We start from the raw sequence: 27,050 nt of genomic DNA, 5'->3' as shown, positions 1-27,050 counted from the left end.
AAATACTGGATATCTGCCACTAAATTGGCTATCCTCAGCCATATACTGGATATCTGCCACTGAATTGGCTATCCTCAGCCAAATACTGGATATCTGCCACTAAATTGGCTATCCTCAGCCCTATACTGGATATCTGCCACTGAATTGGCTATCCTCAGCCCTATACTGGATATCTACCACTAAATTGGCTATCCTCAGCAAAATACTGGATATCTACCACTACATTGGCTATCCTCAGCCCTATACTGGATATCTGCCACTGAATTGGCTATCCTCAGCCCTATACTGGATATCTGCCACTGAATTGGCTATCCTCAGCCCTATACTGGATATCTACCACTACATTGGCTATCCTCAGCCATATACTGGATATCTGCCACTGAATTGGCTATCCTCAGCCCTATACTGGATATCTGCCACTGAATTGGCTATCCTCAGCCATATACTGGATATCTGCCACTACATTGGCTATCCTCAGCCCTATACTGGATATCTACCACTGAATTGGCTATCCTCAACCAAATACTGGATATCTGCCACTAAATTGGCTATCCTCAGCCCTATACTGGATATCTGCCACTGAATTGGCTATCCTCAGCCAAATACTGGATATCTGCCACTGAATTGGCTATCCTCAGCCATATACTGGATATCTGCCACTAAATTGGCTATCCTCAGCCCTATACTGGATATCTACCACTGAATTGGCTATCCTCAGCCCTATACTGGATATCTACCACTACATTGGCTATCCTCAGCCCTATACTGGATATCTACCACTACATTGGCTATCCTCAGCCATATACTGATATGTAACTAAATTAGCTATCTTCAGCCAAATACTTGATCTGCCACTATTTTCTTAATTTTTTTAAATAAAAATCTTTATTCATCAAAATAAATTAGGAAATTTGTTGAATGATCGTAGCAAGAGCAGCGCCCTAGTGTTGAAGAAGCAGGAGGAAACCGAAGTACCCGGGGAAAACCTGTTTGGTAGGGTCAAACTGAGCATCACCCTTCTTACAGTCAGTTACATACAGACCTGGTTAAATTTTAAATCAAACCCAGCCGACACCTGGCGGGTTTGAACCCAGACTGCAGAGGTAAGAGGCGTACAATCTTGAGCCAAGTGGCAATCCTGAGCCAAGTACCAGAATATTTGCCACAAATAGTTTTTCAAAAGTCATGTACAAATGTACAAGCTATATCTACATTATCACATACACATTCTTAAACTTGAAGTACTGGTATATCTAATCACAGTTGTAAGCCTGTTTGATATTCTGAAATATCAGGAATACCAACACAACAGCTTCTCTATCTATCTGGGGATGGGGTTACATATATCTATCCACATCCAAGCCTTCAATTCTTACATAAACAAATTTCTTCTGTTATATCATATTTAATACAAAGTAATTATTATGTGAAGCATCTCAATGAATATTCATATCAGCATTAAATTCCTCTGATTGGCTAGGATGAATTCTTCCATATTTTTTTATCATTGAATTATAAGTTTACCATTTGGCCTTGATATTTAAGTATGTTTTGTCTTATTTCGGATCCTTACATTTTTATTTTTCAATTTGCACTTTTTGAGACATAAATCTAACAGACTTTAGTTGTAACTTGACAGAAAAAATGCTGGTATATCATATTTAATGATCTGGAGTATTTAAAAAAGCTGTCAAAGTACACAGCATATACAATGATATTTATACATATTTATATCTTCACATTTCACTATATTGCTATTTTACATCATGGTAAATCTATTTTGGCAACTTGATGAGTGAGTGGAGCTGGAAGTCTCATCAATGCAGTGTGGCCTGCAGGTCACAAGTAGTTAACATACTTCAAGGAGCTCAGTCAACTTGTCAACATTAATTGAACATCTTGCAGAGATTTACAGTCTTGGCATGTCTTGAATCACGTCTGGATTCCATGCTTGTCACTCTTACTTTCCTCACCTATCTATGAATGCGGGCTACAATGTCATCCCCTCAGTAACAACAGACGACAACTGATCTAAAACCTGTGGTTTTTCCATGCTATACTAATTCACTCTAATATTAATCTCCCTACGGTACACATTTTTAGGTGGAGACTCGAGAGGTGTGACTCTTCCTCCATTGTTGACTAAAATCTTCCATTTGCTCTTCCATTCGGTTGCTCCATGCATGTTGAGAGATAAAGTGTTGTGATAGGAATGCAGTTGACATTCTAGGACAGGTCTAGAATAGATTGGCATTCTTTCCCAGTGCACGGAATGAATCTTATCCGCTGTTTAAAGATAGTTTGGGATAATTTAGGATCATGTTGAATTCAAGGAATGAACGCTTTTCATAGTACCGAGATAAATCATGATACACTTAGTAGTTTGTTTTTTCCCATTCCAGTAAATCCATACTCCAACATGGATAGCAGTTGTAGCTGGTTTTATTCCATAGAATGTATACTTTCATCATCACTGAAATCCCAAATCTGAAGGTTGGAAAAAAAAAAGAACAGAAAATTCAATGACTAAAGATCGTTGATAAAATGTTGATCTGGCTTTGTCTGTGTGTCACGTACAGTGTTTGTAGTTTTTGTCTTGTTGTGTGTGTGTGTGTGTGTGTGTGTGTGTGTGTGTGTGTGTGTGTGTGTGTGTGTGTGTTATGTATATGTACGTACGTACGTACGTACGTACGTACATATGTATGTATGTATGTATGTATGTATGTATGTATGTATGTATGTATGTACACATTTATGTGCTACATACGTACGTACATACATGCATGTGTGTTTGTGTGTACATTACTTAGATTATTATTAACTTTATTTCTTTTAAATACCAAATTAGAAATGTAAAATTTTCTAAACGGTTGAAATAAAGTTTTATCTTATCTTATCTTATCTTGATATGTGTTGATATATGTGTTAATTTATTGTGACAGAAAGTTGTTCCTTTCTACATCTGTCAATGCCATGACAACATATTCAGCTAAGATCACACTTGATAGACTCACAAGACTGTTTTATCAATTCAAGTTTAGTAATCCATACCTCAGCATCATGTGTCTCCTTGTGTAATTCTGTTAATCCTGTTAAATCTTCTAAATACGTGGGATCATTGAACGCATTCTGTAGGAATTCAAAGCCTTTAGTCTCATAGTGTTGTATAACGCTATCACTGCATCCTGTACATCGATTGAAGGCTAGACTTGCTGGTAAGACATGGGTGAATCGGGACAGAAAGCCACGAATCTAGGTCAATCATAACACATCAATATTCAATTAGGTGACAATAAATTTGAGAATTATCAACTTCGATAAGAGATGTTTGTTTATTCTATCTGTGTTGTACATTTTAGTATTATTAAGTGGATAAGTTTGGTTGTTACATTCAAATCCCTGGAATGCTTGGCATAGTTACAGGAATAGACAACACAGAATAGATTTATAGATTGGGAGCTGTGACATGGAATTTGTGATAATCACAGCAGAGTAACCAACATGTGCATATATGTATGCACAAATATGTAGTAACTACAGTGATGCTAACATGGATAACTTAATTGCTATCTGCATACGTATATATGTATGCACAAATAGGTAGTAACTACAGTGATGCTAACATGGATAACTTAATTGCTATCTGCATACGTATATATGTATGCATAAATAGGTAGTAACTACAGTGATGCTAACATGGATAACTTAATTGCTATCTGCATACGTATATATATGTATGCACAAATAGGTAGTAACTACAGTGATGCTAACATGGATAACTTAATTGCTATATGCATACATTTATCTGTATGCACAAATAGGTAGTAACTACAGTGATGCTAACATGGATAACTTAATTGCTATATGCATACATTTATCTGTATGCACAAATAGGTAGTAACTACAGTGATGCTAACATGGATAACTTAAATGCTATATGCATACATTTATCTGTATGCACAAATAGGTAGTAACTACAGTGATGCTAACATGGATAACTTAATTGCTATATGCATACATTTATCTGTATGCACAAATAGGTAGTAACTACAGTGATGCTAACATGGATAACTTAAATGCTATCTGCATACATTTATCTGTATGCACAAATAGGTAGTAACTACAGTGATGCTAACATGGATAACTTAAATGCTATCTGCATACGTATATATGTATGCACAAATATGTAGTAACTACAGTGATGCTAACATGGATAACTTAATTGCTATCTGCATACGTATATATGTATGCACAAATAGGTAGTACCCCGGTAACTACAGTGATGCTAACATGGATAACTTGTTATATGCATATTTGTATACATGTACAATATATGAATTACTATAGATATTATTCCCCAATAGTTTTCTTTGTTCAAAGAATATTTGTGTGACTAAGGGGCCTTGTCATTATGAGTCACAAGACCATTTGGTTATGAATATTTTCCAGCTGAATGAAGAAAAATGTTGGAGAATAACTATTGTTTGCATGGCTGATCTGTTTATCAAGTTTTTGTCTGACAAAATTCTTTTCTTGTCAGAAAGGGACTTCAAGAAAAGATTTGCTAGTAAGTATTTTATTACAAAACCATAGCAAGAAGTTATTTGTTTCGGTCCAATGACTTGATGGCTAGGTTTCCATAACTCATAAAATAATATCTTTTCCTAATGAAATGTGAGAAATAAGAGTATTTTTCAGCTTTTGAACACACTTTTATCAGAAATTGGATTAAGACTATATTGTTGCGGTGGTGAATCATTCCTACACACACACATACACTGTACATGGGATGGGAGTCACCCCCCCCCCCCACACACACACACAAATATCCATGCATGGAAGTATGCATAAACAGATGCAAACATGAGCGCGCGCGTGCACACGCGCGCGCACGCACACACACACACACACACACACACACACACACACACACACACACACACACACAAACACACACACACACAAACACACACACACAAACAAACACACACACACAGACACACACACACACACACCACACACAAACAAACACACACACACACACACACACACACACACACACACACACACACACACACACACACTGTAATTGTATGGACTCAAAGTTTTGAAACTTATATACAGTATACATCTTGTACATGCAGACCTCTTCCAAATTAGTATTGTTTGAATTGCAGTGTGTGTGAGTGACATTACAATGTTCAATCTCCTTAAACTACAATTATATACTCCAAACCATTTGTTTCTCTTCCATGGAATCATGTATGGAATCAAAGTACTACTTTACCTGATGTGGAACTAGTCCCAGTGGGGATACAAACTCACAACTCAGGTGATCATCTTTGGCACTTGTATCAGCAGCTGCATACCCACTATGTACAAAACAAAAACACACAATTTCCTTATAGTCTGAGTTTCTCATTGGAATAGCAATGTCTCTCTTTTATTTTAGTAACACTCACATTTCACACATATAAAAACTTATCTCAATTCCTGTAGTGAGGAATATCAATTTTGAATTTGATTTAAAAATTTGTCTTCATAAGTCAATTAATGTGTAACGTGAAATTGGATATTTAGTTATCAGATACAATCATATATTTAGTTATCAGACACAATCATATATTTAGTTATCAGATACAATCATATAAGCTGGAAACAGATGTTTCATACACAAGTTGTCAACTTTTCTCTTAAAAGCTGTGACCGTCATCTCACCTGATAAAAGACACTTTCACATAAAAAATTTTTAAATTTTTTTCTTGTCAATTAAATGTCAAAAAATTGAAAAGTCATTCCTATCACTTGGCACTATCCTTACAAAGATAAACAAATACCACAAGTGAAATTGAACTCCTTATAAAATTCAACGGGCTGAGTTTGACCTGTTCTTGACCATCCACAGATTCAATTTGTGTGATAGCAAAAACATAAATATTTAGACAATCTAGTTCAATTGTTTATCATTACAGCTTAGTTACAAGCCGGTGTCTTTGTCTTCCATTTTTCTAACCCCAAGTTATTGTTACAGACGGAGTACTTTGAAATACAATCACAATGTGTTGAAAGAAATTCCCTCCCAGCATCACGCAGCATCAATAAGTTGGCCTCTCTGATATTGTCCGTTTAGATTTTTGAATAAGTGTAAGAATCATTCTCACAAATCTGTGTAATTCAATGTCTAGTCTCACCAAAACAGCAAGAGTGCATACAGTTTTCTCACATATACATGGGTCTGATTGTTTTATACCAATGTTGCATACATGTACAAATTCTGTCACCTAAAAGTCAGGATTTGAGATGGGTTCCCACTCCTTGGTTTGAATACAATATTTACTTCTGTTAATTCATGGCATATTTGACTGATATCCTATAAATATATCCTATAATAATAATTGAGATACTGTTTTTGAATGTTAGTCAAAGGCCATGGCATATACTGATTAAATATTTCTCTGTTGAATGCTGTAAAACAGAGAGTAACTTTAATGGAGCAAATATTGTAAAACTTTATACAAATCTGGTTGCAACATTAACAGAAATGTGTATATGTTGAAGAACATTGCTTGTTGATTAAAATGAAATGAGAATTCTGATTCCGTTATTTGGTCTATGACAAGTGTTGGTGTGTAAGCACTGATGCCGTTATTTGGTCTATGACAAGTGTTGGTGTGTAAGCACTGATGCCGTTATTTGGTCTATGACAAGTGTTGGTGTGTAAGCACTGATGCCGTTATTTGGTCTATGACAAGTGTTGGTGTGTAAGCACTGATGCCGTTATTTGGTCTATGACAAGTGTTGGTGTGTAAGCACTGATGCCGTTATTTGGTCTATGACAAGTGTTGGTGTGTAAGCACTGATGCCGTTATTTGGTCTATGACAAGTGTTGGTGTGTAAGCACTGATGTCGTTATTTGGTCTATGACAAGTGTTGGTGTGTAAGCACTGATGCCGTTATTTGGTCTATGACAAGTGTTGACGTGTAAGCAATGTAAGTACAATATATATTTATACACATTTGGCCTTCAGGTTTCTCATTTGATGCCAATCTAATCAGATTCAAAGGGAAAGTTTAATATACAAATCTCAATCAACAACAAATTCATCAAATTCCTACCCGTCTGGATGTTGAAGTAATGTCATCAATAACTCAACTGCCATTGCACTTGCAACCATTGATATACCAGGTCTTGTGACGGTACATTGCTGGTCCAGTGTTCGATCTCTGGTAGACTAATTGACATACAAAAATACTCTAAATTAGTAAAATGACAAGTATATGTGGTGTGAAGTTCTGTGTAAACACACGCAGACATATCAAAAATATACATGATTTGAAAATGATTATAAACAACTAAACACATTTGGTTTTTTGTTATTTCAGACCTGTTTATTTAGTTTTAGTTTAATGGATTTTCTGATCAGAAATCTGTTTATGAGTTTAATTAAATACTAATCAATGTGCTTTGGTTGGCCAATCTACAAAAATCATAACATCGAACTATTAATCAAACAATTTCTGTCTTTCTTCCAGTAAAGAAAATCCCACACCAGGGGTTTTGAAATACACTCTTTGTTTCCTTCCCTTACACGTAATAATGATACTTTATCTTGAAAAAAATTATAAATTTTGGTATGTGATGATGAATTTCATTTTTTGTTTCTGGACAACCCGGCACAATGTCTTGTACTGTGGTCATTCTGTCAGGTCTGACCAATTGCAAGATCCAACAACCACAATGTCTTGTACTGTGGTCACTCTGTCAGGTCTGACCAATTGCAAGATCCAACAACCACAATGTCTTGTACTGTGGTCACTCTGTCAGGTCTGACCAATTGCAAGATCCAACAAAGAGGGGAATGCCACTCCAAGAAATGAAGGCATTATTTATTTATAAACTTTAAGTTCTGGAGAGTCATTTTATGAGGGAGGATATATGCATTCATTCATCATTTTATGAGGGAGGATATATGCATTCATTCATCATTTTATGAGGGAGGATATATGCATTCATTCATCATTTTATGAGGGAGGATATATGCATTCATTCATCATTTTATGAGGGAGGATATATGCATTCATTCATCATTCCATAATGTTTGGACTTTAACTTTGACTAATAGTCTAGTGCTATATCCTCTATCAAATCTCAAGGTCTCTGAGAGATAATTCAATTCAATACCACGCTGGACTAGCTTTGAATTTACACTATGCAGAATGATTAGCAGCAGTCATTCTCAATCCACTTCATGGAATGTTACTATTTTACATTAGTGTGGACAAAGTAAGTATAGCTGTAAGTTCAATAAATGTCCTTGTTATAATTCTATTAAAATGGTAGTCAGTAAATCCATTCACAAGTCAAGTATATCATATGTTTTTTAGAAAGTGTGTCTATCTGAAATTTCCATCTCCACATTAAAAGATTTGTCCAGTGAAACTAAATGGAGTTTGCTCCTGGAATTCCTCTATTACCATTCACACCTATTTAAATTATTTCTTGAAGTCAAAATATTTTTAAAACTTTAACAAAATTGGCACAAACTCATAGAAAGTTTATTTTTACAAACACTCCACAACTAAACATCTTCTGGGTGAAATTCAAGAAATTAAGTATTGTTTAGGTACAATTCTACCAGCTGATATTGTTTATTAATTATAAAATTCGTTGGCATAGTATCACTACTAAATCAAATTCAAGTTTATTTATTGGATAAACATGTCTATGGGATTGTCTCCACTATGCCTAATTTATGCAAATTGCCAACATACTCAACTATCCAATTAAAATGAGATTTAGAAGTTACTATTGACAACCAGCTGTGGTTTTAATTAATGAAATTTACACACAAAATAAATAAATGTGTTTTGGCCAAAGAATGGTGGTAAACTATTTACATGTAACTAGGCTTAGTTTAGGTGATTATCAGTACAATCATTTTGACTGCAGCCATGGTTCTGAGGATGTGGAATTCGTTTCTCTAACCCAAAGACTTTAATAGCTGTCCAACTTGACAATGTTGTTACCCAAACAACCAAGTCAGCTATGAACCATACATGTCTCAGCTAGGCTTTCATTTCTCATGTTGGGTCCTATTCAACTGGACCTCATATCATTTTACTTGCCAAGCCGAAACCTCTGCAGAGATGGAGTATTAAATTTGAGTGTTCAATTTCAACTTTCATCTTGTTAAATTTCTTCAGTAAAAATGATGTAGGACAGAAAGTTGAAATTGATAACCACATGTACACTATATGTGAAAACTGCATTGTACATATGTACTGTACTGATGTATATTATATGAGAAGAGAAAGGTAAAATATTTATATAATTTATCTTGCATATATTTAAAAGCTGTGTTTTGTTGCTCAAAGACATGTTTTTTTTATAGTGACCATGTGTCATTTGTTTCATACATTTTTATTATTTACCAGTAAAGCCTTAATTACTATAGCCTACTGCATTCACAAAACTCTCATTTATTTTAATACCGATAACCTATTTTTATATATTTCAACTCTCATATCTACTTGACTTTTTACTTTATGATTATAGAATCAAAAACAAAAGTTTTATATTTCTGGACTGTTAACCTTTCTTGACAAATATTTAACAGTATCACAAGATGGTAAACCTTAGGTCAAAGTTCAAATGATCAGATGGCCATTGTTTGACAGATAACAAAAAATATAGCATAAAATATTTAATAGTAGAGGTCTTTGTGACCCTGCAGGGTCACTTTGAAAGGAAGTAACTGCCTACTATATATAAACACAATATAGACAGGGTCCCACTGAAAGGTCTTAACTGTCTATTATACGCAATGCATAAACACAGTATAGACAGGGTCACCTTGAGACTAAATTGAATAATACTATGTATAAGTTATAACACAGTTTACCAAGGTGTATCTGAATAATACTATGTATAAGTTATAACACAGTTTACCAAGGTGTATCTGAATAATGCTATGTATAAGTTATAACACAGTTTACCAAGGTGTATCTGAATAATGCTATGTACACTACAGTTTGTTGCCAAGGTATATCTGAATAATACTATGTATAACACAGTTTGCCAAGGTGTATCTGAATAATACTATGTATATAAGTTATAACACAGTTTACCAAGGTGTATCTGAATAATGCTATGTATAAGTTATAACACAGTTTACCAAGGTATATCTGAATAATACTATGTATAAGTTATAACACAGTTTACCAAGGTGTATCTGAATAATACTATGTATAACACAGTTTACCAAGGTATATCTGAATAATACTATGTATAAGTTATAACACAGTTTACCAAGGTGTATCTGAATAATACTATGTATAACACAGTTTGCCAAGGTATATCTGAATAATACTATGTATAAGTTATAACACAGTTTACCAAGGTGTATCTGAATAATACTATGTATAAGTTATAACACAGTTTACCAAGGTGTATCTGAATAATACTATGTATAACACAGTTTACCAAGGTATATCTGAATAATACTATGTATAAGTTATAACACAGTTTACCAAGGTGTATCTGAATAATGCTATGTATAACACAGTTTACCAAGGTATATCTGAATAATACTATGTATAACACAGTTTACCAAGGTGTATCTGAATAATACTATGTATAACACAGTTTACCAAGGTGTATCTGAATAATACTATGTATAAGTTATAACACAGTTTACCAAGGTATATCTGAATAATACTATGTATAAGTTATAACACAGTTTACCAAGGTATATCTGAATAATACTATGTATAACACAGTTTACCAAGGTGTATCTGAATAATACTATGTATAAGTTATAACACAGTTTACCAAGGTATATCTGAATAATACTATGTATAACACAGTTTACCAAGGTGTATCTGAATAATGCTATGTATAAGTTATAACACAGTTTACCAAGGTATATCTGAATAATACTATGTATAACACAGTTTGCCAAGGTGTATCTGAATAATACTATGTATAACACAGTTTACCAAGGTATATCTGAATAATACTATGTATAACACAGTTTACCAAGGTGTATCTGAATAATACTATGTATAAGTTATAACACAGTTTACCAAGGTATATCTGAATAATACTATGTATAACACAGTTTACCAAGGTGTATCTGAATAATGCTATGTACACTACAGTTTACCAAGGTATATCTGAATAATACTATGTATAACACAGTTTACCAAGGTGTATCTGAATAATGCTATGTATAAGTTATAACACAGTTTACCAAGGTGTATCTGAATAATGCTATGTATAAGTTATAACACAGTTTACCAAGGTATATCTGAATAATACTATGTATAAGTTATAACACAGTTTACCAAGGTGTATCTGAATAATACTATGTATAACACAGTTTACCAAGGTGTATCTGAATAATGCTATGTATAAGTTATAACACAGTTTACCAAGGTATATCTGAATAATACTATGTATAAGTTATAACACAGTTTACCAAGGTATATCTGAATAATACTATGTATAACACAGTTTACCAAGGTGTATCTGAATAATGCTATGTATAAGTTATAACACAGTTTACCAAGGTATATCTGAATAATACTATGTATAAGTTATAACACAGTTTACCAAGGTGTATCTGAATAATACTATGTATAACACAGTTTACCAAGGTATATCTGAATAATACTATGTATAAGTTATAACACAGTTTACCAAGGTGTATCTGAATAATACTATGTATAACACAGTTTACCAAGGTATATCTGAATAATACTATGTATAAGTTATAACACAGTTTACCAAGGTGTATCTGAATAATACTATGTATAACACAGTTTACCAAGGTATATCTGAATAATGCTATGTATAAGTTATAACACAGTTTACCAAGGTGTATCTGAATAATGCTATGTATAACACAGTTTGCCAAGGTGTATCTGAATAATACTATGTATAAGTTATAACACAGTTTACCAAGGTATATCTGAATAATACTATGTATATAAGTTATAACACAGTTTACCAAGGTATATCTGAATAATACTATGTATAACACAGTTTACCAAGGTGTATCTGAATAATGCTATGTATAAGTTATAACACAGTTTACCAAGGTATATCTGAATAATACTATGTATAAGTTATAACACAGTTTACCAAGGTATATCTGAATAATACTATGTATAAGTTATAACACAGTTTGCCAAGGTGTATCTGAATAATACTATGTATAACACAGTTTACCAAGGTGTATCTGAATAATGCTATGTATAAGTTATAACACAGTTTACCAAGGTGTATCTGAATAATACTATGTATAACACAGTTTACCAAGGTATATCTGAATAATACTATGTATAAGTTATAACACAGTTTACCAAGGTATATCTGAATAATACTATGTATAAGTTATAACACAGTTTACCAAGGTATATCTGAATAATACTATGTATAACACAGTTTACCAAGGTGTATCTGAATAATACTATGTATAACACAGTTTACCAAGGTATATCTGAATAATACTATGTATAACACAGTTTACCAAGGTGTATCTGAATAATGCTATGTATAAGTTATAACACAGTTTACCAAGGTATATCTGAATAATACTATGTATAAGTTATAACACAGTTTACCAAGGTATATCTGAATAATACTATGTATAACACAGTTTACCAAGGTATATCTGAATAATACTATGTATAACACAGTTTGCCAAGGTGTATCTGAATAATGCTATGTATAAGTTATAACACAGTTTACCAAGGTATATCTGAATAATACTATGTATAAGTTATAACACAGTTTACCAAGGTATATCTGAATAATACTATGTATAACACAGTTTACCAAGGTATATCTGAATAATACTATGTATAAGTTATAACACAGTTTACCAAGGTATATCTGAATAATACTATGTATAAGTTATAACACAGTTTACCAAGGTATATCTGAATAATACTATGTATAACACAGTTTACCAAGGTGTATCTGAATAATACTATGTATAACACAGTTTACCAAGGTGTATCTGAATAATACTATGTATAACACAGTTTACCAAGGTGTATCTGAATAATACTATGTATAACACAGTTTACCAAGGTATATCTGAATAATACTATGTATAACACAGTTTACCAAGGTATATCTGAATAATACTATGTATAAGTTATAACACAGTTTACCAAGGTATATCTGAATAATACTATGTATAACACAGTTTACCAAGGTATATCTGAATAATACTATGTATAAGTTATAACACAGTTTACCAAGGTATATCTGAATAATACTATGTATAACACAGTTTGCCAAGGTATATCTGAATAATACTATGTATAACACAGTTTACCAAGGTGTATCTGAATAATGCTATGTATAAGTTATAACACAGTTTACCAAGGTGTATCTGAATAATGCTATGTATAAGTTATAACACAGTTTACCAAGGTATATCTGAATAATACTATGTATAACACAGTTTACCAAGGTGTATCTGAATAATGCTATGTATAAGTTATAACACAGTTTACCAAGGTGTATCTGAATAATGCTATGTATAAGTTATAACACAGTTTACCAAGGTATATCTGAATAATACTATGTATAAGTTATAACACAGTTTACCAAGGTGTATCTGAATAATACTATGTATAAGTTATAACACAGTTTACCAAGGTATATCTGAATAATACTATGTATAACACAGTTTACCAAGGTGTATCTGAATAATACTATGTATAAGTTATAACACAGTTTACCAAGGTATATCTGAATAATACTATGTATAACACAGTTTACCAAGGTGTATCTGAATAATACTATGTATAACACAGTTTACCAAGGTGTATCTGAATAATGCTATGTATAAGTTATAACACAGTTTACCAAGGTATATCTGAATAATACTATGTATAAGTTATAACACAGTTTACCAAGGTGTATCTGAATAATGCTATGCATATTAAGTGATATATATATAAATATAACTATAAGTTTTCAACAATTCGGCAAGTGGAAGATGATATTGCATAATATTTAAAGAAGATACATTTCTTTTGATACTACTAATTGTTACATCACATTCTGTAAACAATTTAATTTTTCCTTTGTATACTGAAAATTGGACAATATAAAATGTAATGTATCAGGAACACTTGGGGATCTCCCTCTACCTAATCCTATTCTAAAGTATGGTCACTTAACCTACATTTTGATAATAATTTCCGTAAACTAAAATCCCTGATATTACTTAAATAATTTTCAAATTCAAAATTATGTTTAAATAACTTGTATGTTCTTAATTTATTCCCCCTCCCCTTTACTATCTTTATGACTATGACTTAACTCCTCCTTCCAAGTCTGGATGTATTCATTATTTAGTTTTACTGTTACTACATTTGAAAATAGTGCAACAATATTTGTATTATAATGAGAACTTACTCAACCAATTCACAACCAATATTTCTTTAATATGATTTGACCATTTAGAGTTTATTTGTATTAACTTATTTAATGCACCCTTTAATATGATTTGACCATTTAGAGTTTATTTGTATTAACTCATTTAATGCACTCTTTAAACTATGTCTATCAGGTAAGTCGAGTTATTAATTCTGTTTCAATATTTAATCTGTGCAACTGTGGCTTTTATTTGTAAAGGAAATCTACCTAATTCACCTCTAATTCCAATAATTGGAGTCATTTTATCCTTACCTACTCCGAGAATAAAATGATAGACCTGATTACAAACTTGTTCTAAACTTTTGTTATTAATGGGTAATTCATAAGCCCAAAGTTCTGCACCATACATTAAAATAGGTGTGATTAAATGATCAAATAGCTTTAAATATTATCTAGTTGATATCATTTTTTGATTTATTGTATATCTGGCCATTTAAGTTCAAAATTTAAGCTATGATTAATTCCATTGAAAATCCTACAATTGAGTAAAGAGTGTTTGAAATGTTAGTGTTTTCAGATGAAAAAGGTTTGCATGTTGCCTGTGAGAACAGTTTGTTAAACAGTCTTTCTAACCAGCCATGAACTGGGTTTATGTTTATAATATTTTGGGAAATTACTCACATTGCCTGGAGCTACTACATCATTACAGAAATAGCAACCTAGTTGAGTACCAGGGATAGTGTTACAACCATTGTCATTGCTACTAGCAGCCCCTTCTGTTGTGTCTGTGGGTTGACTGACCAGGATTGATGGAATAGCGCCCTCTTTAGGTGGTTTCAAACCATGCCTAACAACCAGGAAAGTGTCAAAACCCAAAGCTGCATTGATAACAATCTACAACAGACAGAAAAGGAAAATCAAAAATATTCATTATTTTATCTGGGTGGATGTGCATTCAATGTCCAAGTTTTGTTTGCATCTTGCATGAAAACTCTCGGAAATTAAATTTAAACATAAATTATTAGGTTTATATTTCATAATATATCATTGTACATAATATCTTTCTGTATGTTTGATTCAAAAAACGAATTCTACATAACATTTTTAGTTCTGTGAATACCATCTCACCAGATTTACCTGTGACATATGACCTATGATTTGACCCTTTGGGATAAGTTTATGTAATGGTTGTCATACCTTTCTTTTACTTGCACCAATAAGAGTTGGCAGCCATCGACTTTCCCTAGTATCCATCAATAAAAACACCACATCATGACTGTCGATAAGTTCTTCCAATTTTGCAACATCTTTTTTTGTCTGTTCTAATGTTGCTTCTGGTAAAAATAGACATACACATACAGTAAATTGCCATGGTAACAGGCAAACATTTCATATAATCACAGATTTGATGCTGAGCTGCATTTAATGTTGTAAGCAAAATGTTTGTTGCTAACCTTAAAAAATGTTTTACAAACTAAGCAAATTATTGCACAAATTATCATTTGAAAATAAATAACATTGATCTTAATCTTTTCATTAAACTATTCAAACCAATGATTTTACTGAGATATTTTGACTATAATCTCTTGCCATGTCAATAATAATAATTAGTTATTTTTTAAGTTTGTGATATTATTCTGTCTTAAGTTAAATGAATTTACGTTTAAATTTAACGCATCAATCTCGTGTTAGGGGTCCTCTACAGAATATTGTTTTTGTAAATTTTTCATTACATGCAAAATCAATGCACATTTCATTATATATGTATCAGTATATATATGACAATAAAACACATCATATCACATATCACATATCAAGTTTCAGACAGATTCCTAGACTCTGCAATCAAATGCTATCTATTTCAAAATATAACTTTAGGAAATGAAATGGCCATAGTTAGCATGTTGTCTGCGTTTATACTTTCTCTGATTACAGATGACTGAAAATTTTTGTGCGTGCACACTATAAATTTGTGTGTGTGCACACTATAAATTTGTCCACTTGATGTGCAAACAGATGTGAACCTAGACTCAACTCTTAGTGACATCGTACAAGTACGTACTCTTTGTAAAACATTTTGTTCGTGTCAAGATGCAGATTGTCAAAATACACGCATGTTCCATATTAATTATTTTGTGATGTAGGCATAAAACCTATATGCATGTGGACACTGGAGAAAGGTCCAAGGTCTATGATAGAACTCGACTTATCACTTGTGAGTGATATCCTGATTTCAAATATTCATTTTCTTTTGTACAGGATGTTCTCATGGTTCAATCTTTGATACATTCTTAAAACTGAAAATGACAAATCTGTGTCATTTGATTACAAATACGGCCACAAATGTGTAATGAACACAATATTGACACTTACATTAGTGGACAATGAGTAGCTAGGAAATATGATGAAATCAATAAAATATTTTATGACAATGTGGTACTTGGTACAATATTTTATGACAATGTGGTACTTGGTACAATATTTTATGACAATGTGGTACTTGGTACAATATTTTATGACAATGTGGTACTTGGTACAATATTTTATGACAATGTGGTACTTGGTACAATATTTTATGACAATGTGGTACTTGGTACAATATTTTATGACAATGTGGTACTTGGTACAATATTTTATGACAATGTGGTACTTGGTACAATATTTTATGACAATGTGGTACTTGGTACAATATTTTATGACAATGTGGTACTTGGTACAATATTTTATGACAATGTGGTACTTGGTACAATATTTTATGACAATGTGGTACTTGGTACAATATTTTATGACAATGTGGTACTTGGTACACTATTGCTCCATAGCAGGACTGAGTGAACATCTGTCAACCCATTGCTCCATAGCAGGACTGAGTGAACATCTGTCAACCCATTGCTCCATAGCAGGACTGTCAACCCATTCTAATGATTATTAAAGCCAAACTGTAACTCATCAGCATATTAACATTTGCTCATTTTATCCCTTGCTCATTTATAAACCCCTTACTTTTACCTGTCGTTACCTCAGTTTTTTTTATCAATTAAAACATTCATTTATTTCAACCTCCATCCCCCATCACCAAGCCTATGCTAAACATTCATTTATTTCAACCTCCATCCCCAAACCTATGCTAAACATTCATTTATTTCAACCTCCATCCCCAAACCTATACCAAACATTCATTTATTTCAACCCCATCACCAAGCCTATGCTAAACATTCATTTATTTCAACCTCCATCCCCAAACCTATGCTAAACATTCATTTATTTCAACCTCCATCCCCAAACCTATACCAAACATTCATTTATTTCAACCTCCATCCCCAAACCTATGCTAAACATTCATTTATTTCAACCTCCATCCCCAAACCTATACCAAACATTCATTTATTTCAACCTCCATCCCCAAACCTATGCTAAACATTCATTTATTTCAACCCCATCACCAAACCTATACCAAACATTCATTTATTTCAACCCCATCGCCCATCAGCAAGTCTAAGATATGAGCTAGTCCAGTGAATGACAAAATGCTACATTGTACCATAATTTGTGACTATCAATAATCAAGATATAACTTTTCCTGTAAATAATTCATTCAAAATCCAAAATGAGCAATCAGTTTACTACATTTCATTACACTACATTATAAATATGATAAATTATAATCACTCCCCCCCCCCCTTCATATGGAGAACTCATGTAGCATTGCCTTCAATCTATATGGATAACATTTTACCAGCAGCAGTTGTTTAAAATTTCATTGATGTGGGTACCAATAAGTCTAGTCTAGAATCCAGTCATGTGAGGAATCTTGTCTTGCCATTCCCTACAACATTGTGAATGTTTTAACTGTGTGATGAGTTCCACTACAACATTGTGAATGTTTTAACTGTGTGAAGAGTTCCACTACAACATTGTGAATGTTTTAACTGTGTGAAGAGTTCCCCTACAACATTGTGAATGTTTTAACTGCGTGATGAGTTCCCCTACAACATTGTGAATGTTTTAACTGCGTGAAGAGTTCCACGACAACATTGTGAATGTTTTAACTGTGTGATGAGTTCCCCTACAACATTGTGAATGTTTTAACTGCGTGAAGAGTTCCCCTACAACATTGTGAATGTTTTAACTGCGTGATGAGTTCCCCTACAACATTGTGATTGTTTTAACTGTGTGATGAGTTCCCCTACAACATTGTGAATGTTTTAACTGCGTGATGAGTTCCCCTACAACACTGTGAATGTTTTAACTGCATGATGAGTTCCAATACAACATTGTGAATGTTTTAACTGCGTGATGAGTTCCCCTACAACATTGTGAATGTTTTAACTGCGTGATGAGTTCCCCTACAACACTGTGAATGTTTTAACTGCATGATGAGTTCCAATACAACATTGTGAATGTTTTAACTGCATGATGAGTTCCCCTACAACATTGTGAATGTTTTAACTGCATGATGAGTTCCAATACAACATTGTGAATGTTTTAACTGCATGATGAGTTCCCCTACAACATTGTGAATGTTTTAACTGCATGATGAGTTCCAATACAACATTGTGAATGTTTTAACTGCATGATGAGTTCCCCTACAACATTGTGAATGTTTTAACTGCATGATGAGTTCCAATACAACATTGTGAATGTTTTAACTGTGTGATGAGTTCCCCTACAACATTGTGAATGTTTTAACTGCGTGATGAGTTCCCCTACAACATTGTGAATGTTTTAACTGCATGATGAGTTCCCCTACAACACTGTGAATGTTTTAACTGCATGATGAGTTCCCCTACAACATTGTGATTGTTTTAACTGTGTGATGAGTTCCCCTACAACATTGTGAATGTTTTAACTGCGTGATGAGTTCCCCTACAACACTGTGAATGTTTTAACTGCATGATGAGTTCCAATACAACACTGTGAATGTTTTAACTGCGTGATGAGTTCCCCTACAACATTGTGAATGTTTTAACTGCATGATGAGTTCCAATACAACATTGTGAATGTTTTAACTGCGTGATGAGTTCCCCTACAACATTGTGATTGTTTTAACTGTGTGATGAGTTCCAATACAACATTGTGAATGTTTTAACTGCGTGATGAGTTCCAATACAACATTGTGAATGTTTTAACTGCGTGATGAGTTCCAATACAACATTGTGAATGTTTTAACTGTGTGATGAGTTCCAATACAACATTGTGAATGTTTTAACTGCATGATGAGTTCCAATACAACATTGTGAATGTTTTAACTGTGTGATGAGTTCCAATACAACATTGTGAATGTTTTAATGGAATGATGAGTTCCAATACAACATTGTGAATGTTTTAACTGTGTGATGAGTTCCAATACAACATTGTGAATGTTTTAACTGTGTGATGAGTTCCAATACAACATTGTGAATGTTTTAACTGTGTGATGAGTTCCAATACAACATTGTGAATGTTTTAATGGAATGATGAGTTCCAATACAACATTGTGAATGTTTTAATGGAATGATGAGTTCCAATACAACATTGTGAATGTTTTAACTGTGTGATGAGTTCCAATACAACATTGTGAATGTTTTAATGGAATGATGAGTTCCGTGAATGTTTTAATGAAATGATGAGAGCAAAAATCCCCACATGACTGGATCTAGGCCCCCAAAAATATGTTACAATAGCATAATCACAGTCTACAAAATGTAGACACAGTTTTCAATGTATCATCAGTTTTGATGATACATTGAAAACACTATATGGTATAGTAGTAATTTTCAGATTAACTGTTGATAAATTTTTAATTTAAGCTTTCAGAGACATACAGCCTCCTTCCTCAGATGTCAGAGAGTTGATTGATACATTGCATCAAACACAGTACATACACATACTGGATGATACAGACAATGCTGAGTATCAACACAGTACGTACATACATACAGACAATGCTGAGTATCAACACAGTACATACACATATACAGACAATGCTGAGTATGAACACAGTACATACACATATACAGACAATGCTGAGTATCAACACAGTACATACACACATACAGACAATGCTGAGTATCAACACAGTACATACACATATACAGACAATGCTGAGTATGAACACAGTACATACACATATACAGACAATGGTGAGTATGAACACAGTACACACATATACAGACAATGCTGAGTATGAACACAGTACATACATATATACAGACAATGCTGAGTATCAACACAGTACATACATATATACAGACAATGCTGAGTATGAACACAGTACGTACATACATACAGACAATGCTGAGTATCAACACAGTACATACATATATACAGACAATGCTGAGTATCAACACAGTACGTACACATATACAGACAATGCTGAGTATGAACACAGTACACATACAGACAATGCTGAGTATCAACACAGTACATACAGACATACAGACAATGCTGAGTATCAACACAGTACATACACACATACAGACAATGCTGAGTATCAACACAGTACGTACATACATACACATATACAGACAATGGTGAGTATGATCAACACAGTACGTACACATATACAGACAATGCTGAGTATGAACACAGTACATATACACACATACAGACAATGCTGAGTATGAACACAGTACGTACATACAGACAATGCCGAGTATGAACACAGTACATACATACAGACAATGCCGAGTATGAACACAGTACATACATACATACAGACAATGCTGAGTATGAACACAGTACACATACACACATACAGACAATGCTGAGTATGAACACAGTACAGACAGACATACACATACAGACAATTATGCTGAGTATGAACACAGTACGTACATACATACAGACAATGCTGAGTATGAACAAAGTACATACACATATACAGACAATGCTGAGTATGAACACAGTACATATACAGACAATGCTGAGTATGAACACAGTACACACATATACAGACAATGCTGAGTATCAACACAGTACAGACAGACAATGCTGAGTATGAACACAGTACATACATACATACACATACAGACAATGCTGAGTATGTACACAGTACATACATACATACACATATAGACAATGCTGAGTATGAACACAGTACATACACATACAGACAATGCTGAGTATCAACACAGTACACACATATACAGACAATGCTGAGTATCAACACAGTACACACAGACAATGCTGAGTATGTACACAGTACGTACATACATACATACATACATACATACATACATACATACATACATACATACAGACAATGCTGAGTATCAACACAGTACATACACATATACAGACAATGCTGAGTATGAACACAGTACACACATATACAGACAATGCTGAGTATCAACACAGTACAGACAGACAATGCTGAGTATGAACACAGTACATACATACATACACATACAGACAATGCTGAGTATGTACACAGTACATACATACATACACATATAGACAATGCTGAGTATGAACACAGTACATACACATACAGACAATGCTGAGTATCAACACAGTACACACATATACAGACAATGCTGAGTATCAACACAGTACACACAGACAATGCTGAGTATGTACACAGTACGTACATACATACATACATACATACATACATACATACATACATACATACATACATACAGACAATGCTGAGTATCAACACAGTACATACACATATACAGACAATGCTGAGTATGAACACAGTACATATAGACAATGCTGAGTATGAACACAGTACATACACATATACAGACAATGCTGAGTATGAACACAGTACACACATATACAGACAATGCTGAGTATCAACACAGTACAGACAGACAATGCTGAGTATGAACACAGTACATACATACATACACATACAGACAATGCTGAGTATGTACACAGTACATACATACATACACATATACAGACAATGCTGAGTATGAACACAGTACATATAGACAATGCTGAATATGAACACAGTACATACACATATAGACAATGCTGAGTATGTACACAGTACATACATACATACACATATAGACAATGCTGAGTATGAACACAGTACATATACAGACAATGCTGAGTATGAACACAGTACATACACATATACAGACAATGCTGAGTATGAACACAGTACACACATATACAGACAATGCTGAGTATCAACACAGTACATACACATATACAGACAATGCTGAGTATGAACACAGTACATACACATATACAGACAATGCTGAGTATGAACACAGTACGTACATACATACAGACAATGCTGAGTATCAACACAGTACATACACATATACAGACAATGCTGAGTATGAACACAGTACATACACACATACAGACAATGCTGAGTATGAACACAGTACATACACATATATACAGACAATGCTGAGTATCAACACAGTACATACACATATACAGACAATGCTGAGTATCAATACAGTATACATACACACATACAGACAATGCTGAGTACGAACACAGTACATATACAGACAATGCTGAGTATGAACACAGTACACACATATACAGACAATGCTGAGTATGAACACAGTACACACATATATACAGACAATGCTGCGTATCAATACAGTACATACACACATACAGACAATGCTGAGTACGAACACAGTACGTACATACAGACAATGGTGAGTATGATCATCACAGTACATATACAGACAATGCTGAGTATGAACACAGTACGTACACATATACAGACAATGCTGAGTATGAACACAGTACGTACACATATACAGACAATGGTGAGTATGAACACAGTACATATACATATACAGACAATGGTGAGTATGATCATCACAGTACATACACATATACAGACAATGGTGAGTATGATCATCACAGTACATACACATATACAGACAATGCTGAGTATGAACACAGTACATACACATATACAAACAATGGTGAGTATGATCATCACAGTACATACACACATACAGACAATGCTGAGTATGAACACAGTACAGACACACATACACATATACAGACAATGCTGAGTATGAACACAGTACATACACATATACAGACAATGCTGAGTATGAACACAGTACACATACACATACAGACAATGCTGAGTATGAACACAGTACATATACACACATACAGACAATGGTGAGTATGATCATCACAGTACATACACATATACAGACAATGCTGAGTATGAACACAGTACATACACATATACAGACAATGGTGAGTATGATCATCACAGTACATACACACATACAGACAATGCTGAGTATGAACACAGTACAGACACACATACACATATACAGACAATGCTGAGTATGAACACAGTACATACACATATACAGACAATGCTGAGTATGAACACAGTACACATACACATACAGACAATGCTGAGTATCATCACAGTACATATACAGACAATGGTGAGTATGATCATCACAGTACATACACACATACAGACAATGCTGAGTATGAACACAGTACACATACACATACAGACAATGCTGAGTATGAACACAGTACATATACACACATACAGACAATGCTGAGTATGAACACAGTACGTACATACAGACAATGCTGAGTATCAACACAGTACATACATACACATACAGACAATGCTGAGTATGAACACAGTACGTACATACATATACAGACAATGCTGAGTATGAACACAGTACATACATACACATACAGACAATGCTGAGTATGAACACAGTACGTACATACATATACAGACAATGCTGAGTATGAACACAGTACGTACATACATACAGACAATGCCGAGTATGAACACAGTACATATACAGACAATGCTGAGTATGAACACAGTACGTACATACATACAGACAATGCCGAGTATGAACACAGTACATATACACACATACAGACAATGCTGAGTATGAACACAGTACGTACATACATACAGACAATGCTGAGTATGAACACAGTACATATACACACATACAGACAATGCTGAGTATGAACACAGTACGTACATACATACAGACAATGCCGAGTATGAACACAGTACATATACAGACAATGCTGAGTATGAACACAGTACGTACATACATACAGACAATGCCGAGTATGAACACAGTACATATACACACATACAGACAATGCTGAGTATGAACACAGTACGTACATACATACAGACAATGCTGAGTATCAACACAGTACACACATATACAGACAATGCTGAGTATGAACACAGTACATACACATATACAGACAATGCTGAGTATGAACACAGTACATATACACACATACAGACAATGCTGAGTATGAACACAGTACGTACATACATACAGACAATGCCGAGTATGAACACAGTACATATACAGACAATGCTGAGTATGAACACAGTACGTACATACATACAGACAATGCCGAGTATGAACACAGTACATACACATATACAGACAATGCTGAGTATGAACACAGTACATATACAGACAATGCTGAGTATGAACACAGTACATACACACATACAGACAATGCTGAGTATCAACACAGTACAGACAGACAATGCTGAGTATGAACACAGTACATACATACATACACATACAGACAATGCTGAGTATGTACACAGTACATACACACATACAGACATACAGACAATGCTGAGTATGAACACAGTACACATACACACATACAGACAATGCTGAGTATGAACACAGTACAGACATATACAGACAATGCTGAGTATGAACACAGTACACACACATACAGACAATTATGCTGAGTATGAACACAATACGTACATACATACAGACAATGCTGAGTATGAACAAAGTACATACACATATACAGACAATGCTGAGTATGAACACAGTACATATACATATACAGACAATGCTGAGTATCAACACAGTACACACATATACAGACAATGCTGAGTATCAACACAGTACAGACAGACAATGCTGAGTATGAACACAGTACATACATACATACACATACAGACAATGCTGAGTATGTACACAGTACATACATACATACACATATAGACAATGCTGAGTATGAACACAGTACATACACATACAGACAATGCTGAGTATGAACACAGTACATACACATACAGACAATGCTGAGTATGAACACAGTACATACATACATACATATACAGACAATGCTGAGTATGAACACAGTACATATAGACAATGCTGAGTATGAACACAGTACATACACATATACAGACAATGCTGAGTATCAACACAGTACACACAGACAATGCTGAGTATGTACACAGTACGTACATACATACATACATACATACATACATACATACATACATACATACATACATACATACATACATACAGACAATGCTGAGTATGAACACAGTACATACACATATACAGACAATGCTGAGTATGAACACAGTACATACACATATACAGACAATGCCGAGTATGAACACAGTACATATACAGACAATGCTGAGTATGAACACAGTACGTACATACATACAGACAATGCCGAGTATGAACACAGTACATATACAGACAATGCTGAGTATGAACACAGTACACACATATACAGACAATGCTGAGTATGAACACAGTACACACATATACAGACAATGCTGAGTATCAACACAGTACATACACATATACAGACAATGCTGAGTATCAACACAGTACATACACATATACAGACAATGCTGAGTATGAACACAGTACACACATATACAGACAATGCTGAGTATGATACAATGCATTTATTAAGCAAACTTGGTTTTTTTCTGGTGCAATGTTTTCCAGGTACAGGCAAGTATTAAGATCTGTTCTACAATGGTTGTACATGTATAAATAAATACCAAGTATATGTCATCTGTAGCATATGTGAAACAAAGTTAACAGCACATAATGACAGACAACACGAGGCTATCTCCTACTGTTTCTACTTCACCATTTGTGGTATGACCATCCAATTCAACATATACTATTAATATCTCCTCTATAAGTTCTCAACACAATTCACACATGCAACATAACCCTTCTTTGAAAGCCTTGTCAAGACAATCTATCATTACTGCAGTATTTCTTGCTTTTAGTAGTGAAATGATATATTGAATTATGATGTTTAAATGAATTCTACTCCTGTGGAATTCCTGCCTATATAAATCATTTTATCAGTTTGAAGATGACCAGTTTTGATCCTACCCGGCTTTCAACCCTGACATCTATTAGTTTTCATTCCATAAGGTCTGCCAATGACACTGGCATTTTTTCTCACGATGGTTTTGACGTTTACTAAACAGTACAGAATTCCTGCATCTGTCGTTTGTAAATTATGGTTTGAATTATTGATGAGGGAATGTTTGAAAATAGAAGAAATACAGATTGAACAAAAGTGACAACTTACGACAGAAAGCAAGCAAATGGCAAAAAATTTCAATTGCCCAAAATTTTGCAAAATTTTGAATAAAATGTGTTTGACTTGATCTACTTACCAGAAGTGTTGACAGGGTGACCAGGCATTGGTATTGAGAATTCATGACCACTGGAATTCTATACAAAATATACAAGTATAAACTGGTCAAAAAACTTGACTGCTTCGAGTTGAATAAGCCTTGACATTTTATTTTTTTTTATACAATGAAATAATTCTTAGGAACCTTTTGGTGTTATGAATGAGATTGAGAGGGATGGTTATGACAAGTGAAATTATTAGG

The 27,050-nt window shown here is 33.8% G+C and overlaps 1 protein-coding gene across 1 annotated transcript in view; it reads right to left on the bottom strand.

Annotated features, from left to right (window-relative positions):
• Positions 1–237: 237 nt before the first annotated feature.
• The window catches only part of LOC144445378 (ubiquitin-like modifier-activating enzyme ATG7), a 45,354-nt gene continuing 18,541 nt past the window's right edge, over positions 238–27,050 (bottom strand). Inside the window, exons 12-18 of the mRNA XM_078135290.1 lie at positions 26,829–26,886; positions 15,599–15,735; positions 15,083–15,295; positions 7,117–7,232; positions 5,288–5,372; positions 3,052–3,252; positions 238–2,487 (exon numbers count right to left, since the gene is read on the bottom strand). Coding sequence (XP_077991416.1) covers positions 2,443–2,487; positions 3,052–3,252; positions 5,288–5,372; positions 7,117–7,232; positions 15,083–15,295; positions 15,599–15,735; positions 26,829–26,886 — 855 coding nt within the window. The 3' untranslated portion in view covers positions 238–2,442. The remainder of the gene's footprint in view (positions 2,488–3,051; positions 3,253–5,287; positions 5,373–7,116; positions 7,233–15,082; positions 15,296–15,598; positions 15,736–26,828; positions 26,887–27,050) is intronic.

This window comes from Glandiceps talaboti, chromosome 1 (assembly GCF_964340395.1).
Source record: "Glandiceps talaboti chromosome 1, keGlaTala1.1, whole genome shotgun sequence".
NCBI classification, from domain to species: domain Eukaryota; kingdom Metazoa; phylum Hemichordata; class Enteropneusta; family Spengelidae; genus Glandiceps; species Glandiceps talaboti.
Note: the sequence above shows the minus strand (reverse complement) of the source record. Positions and strands in the feature narration are given on the sequence as shown.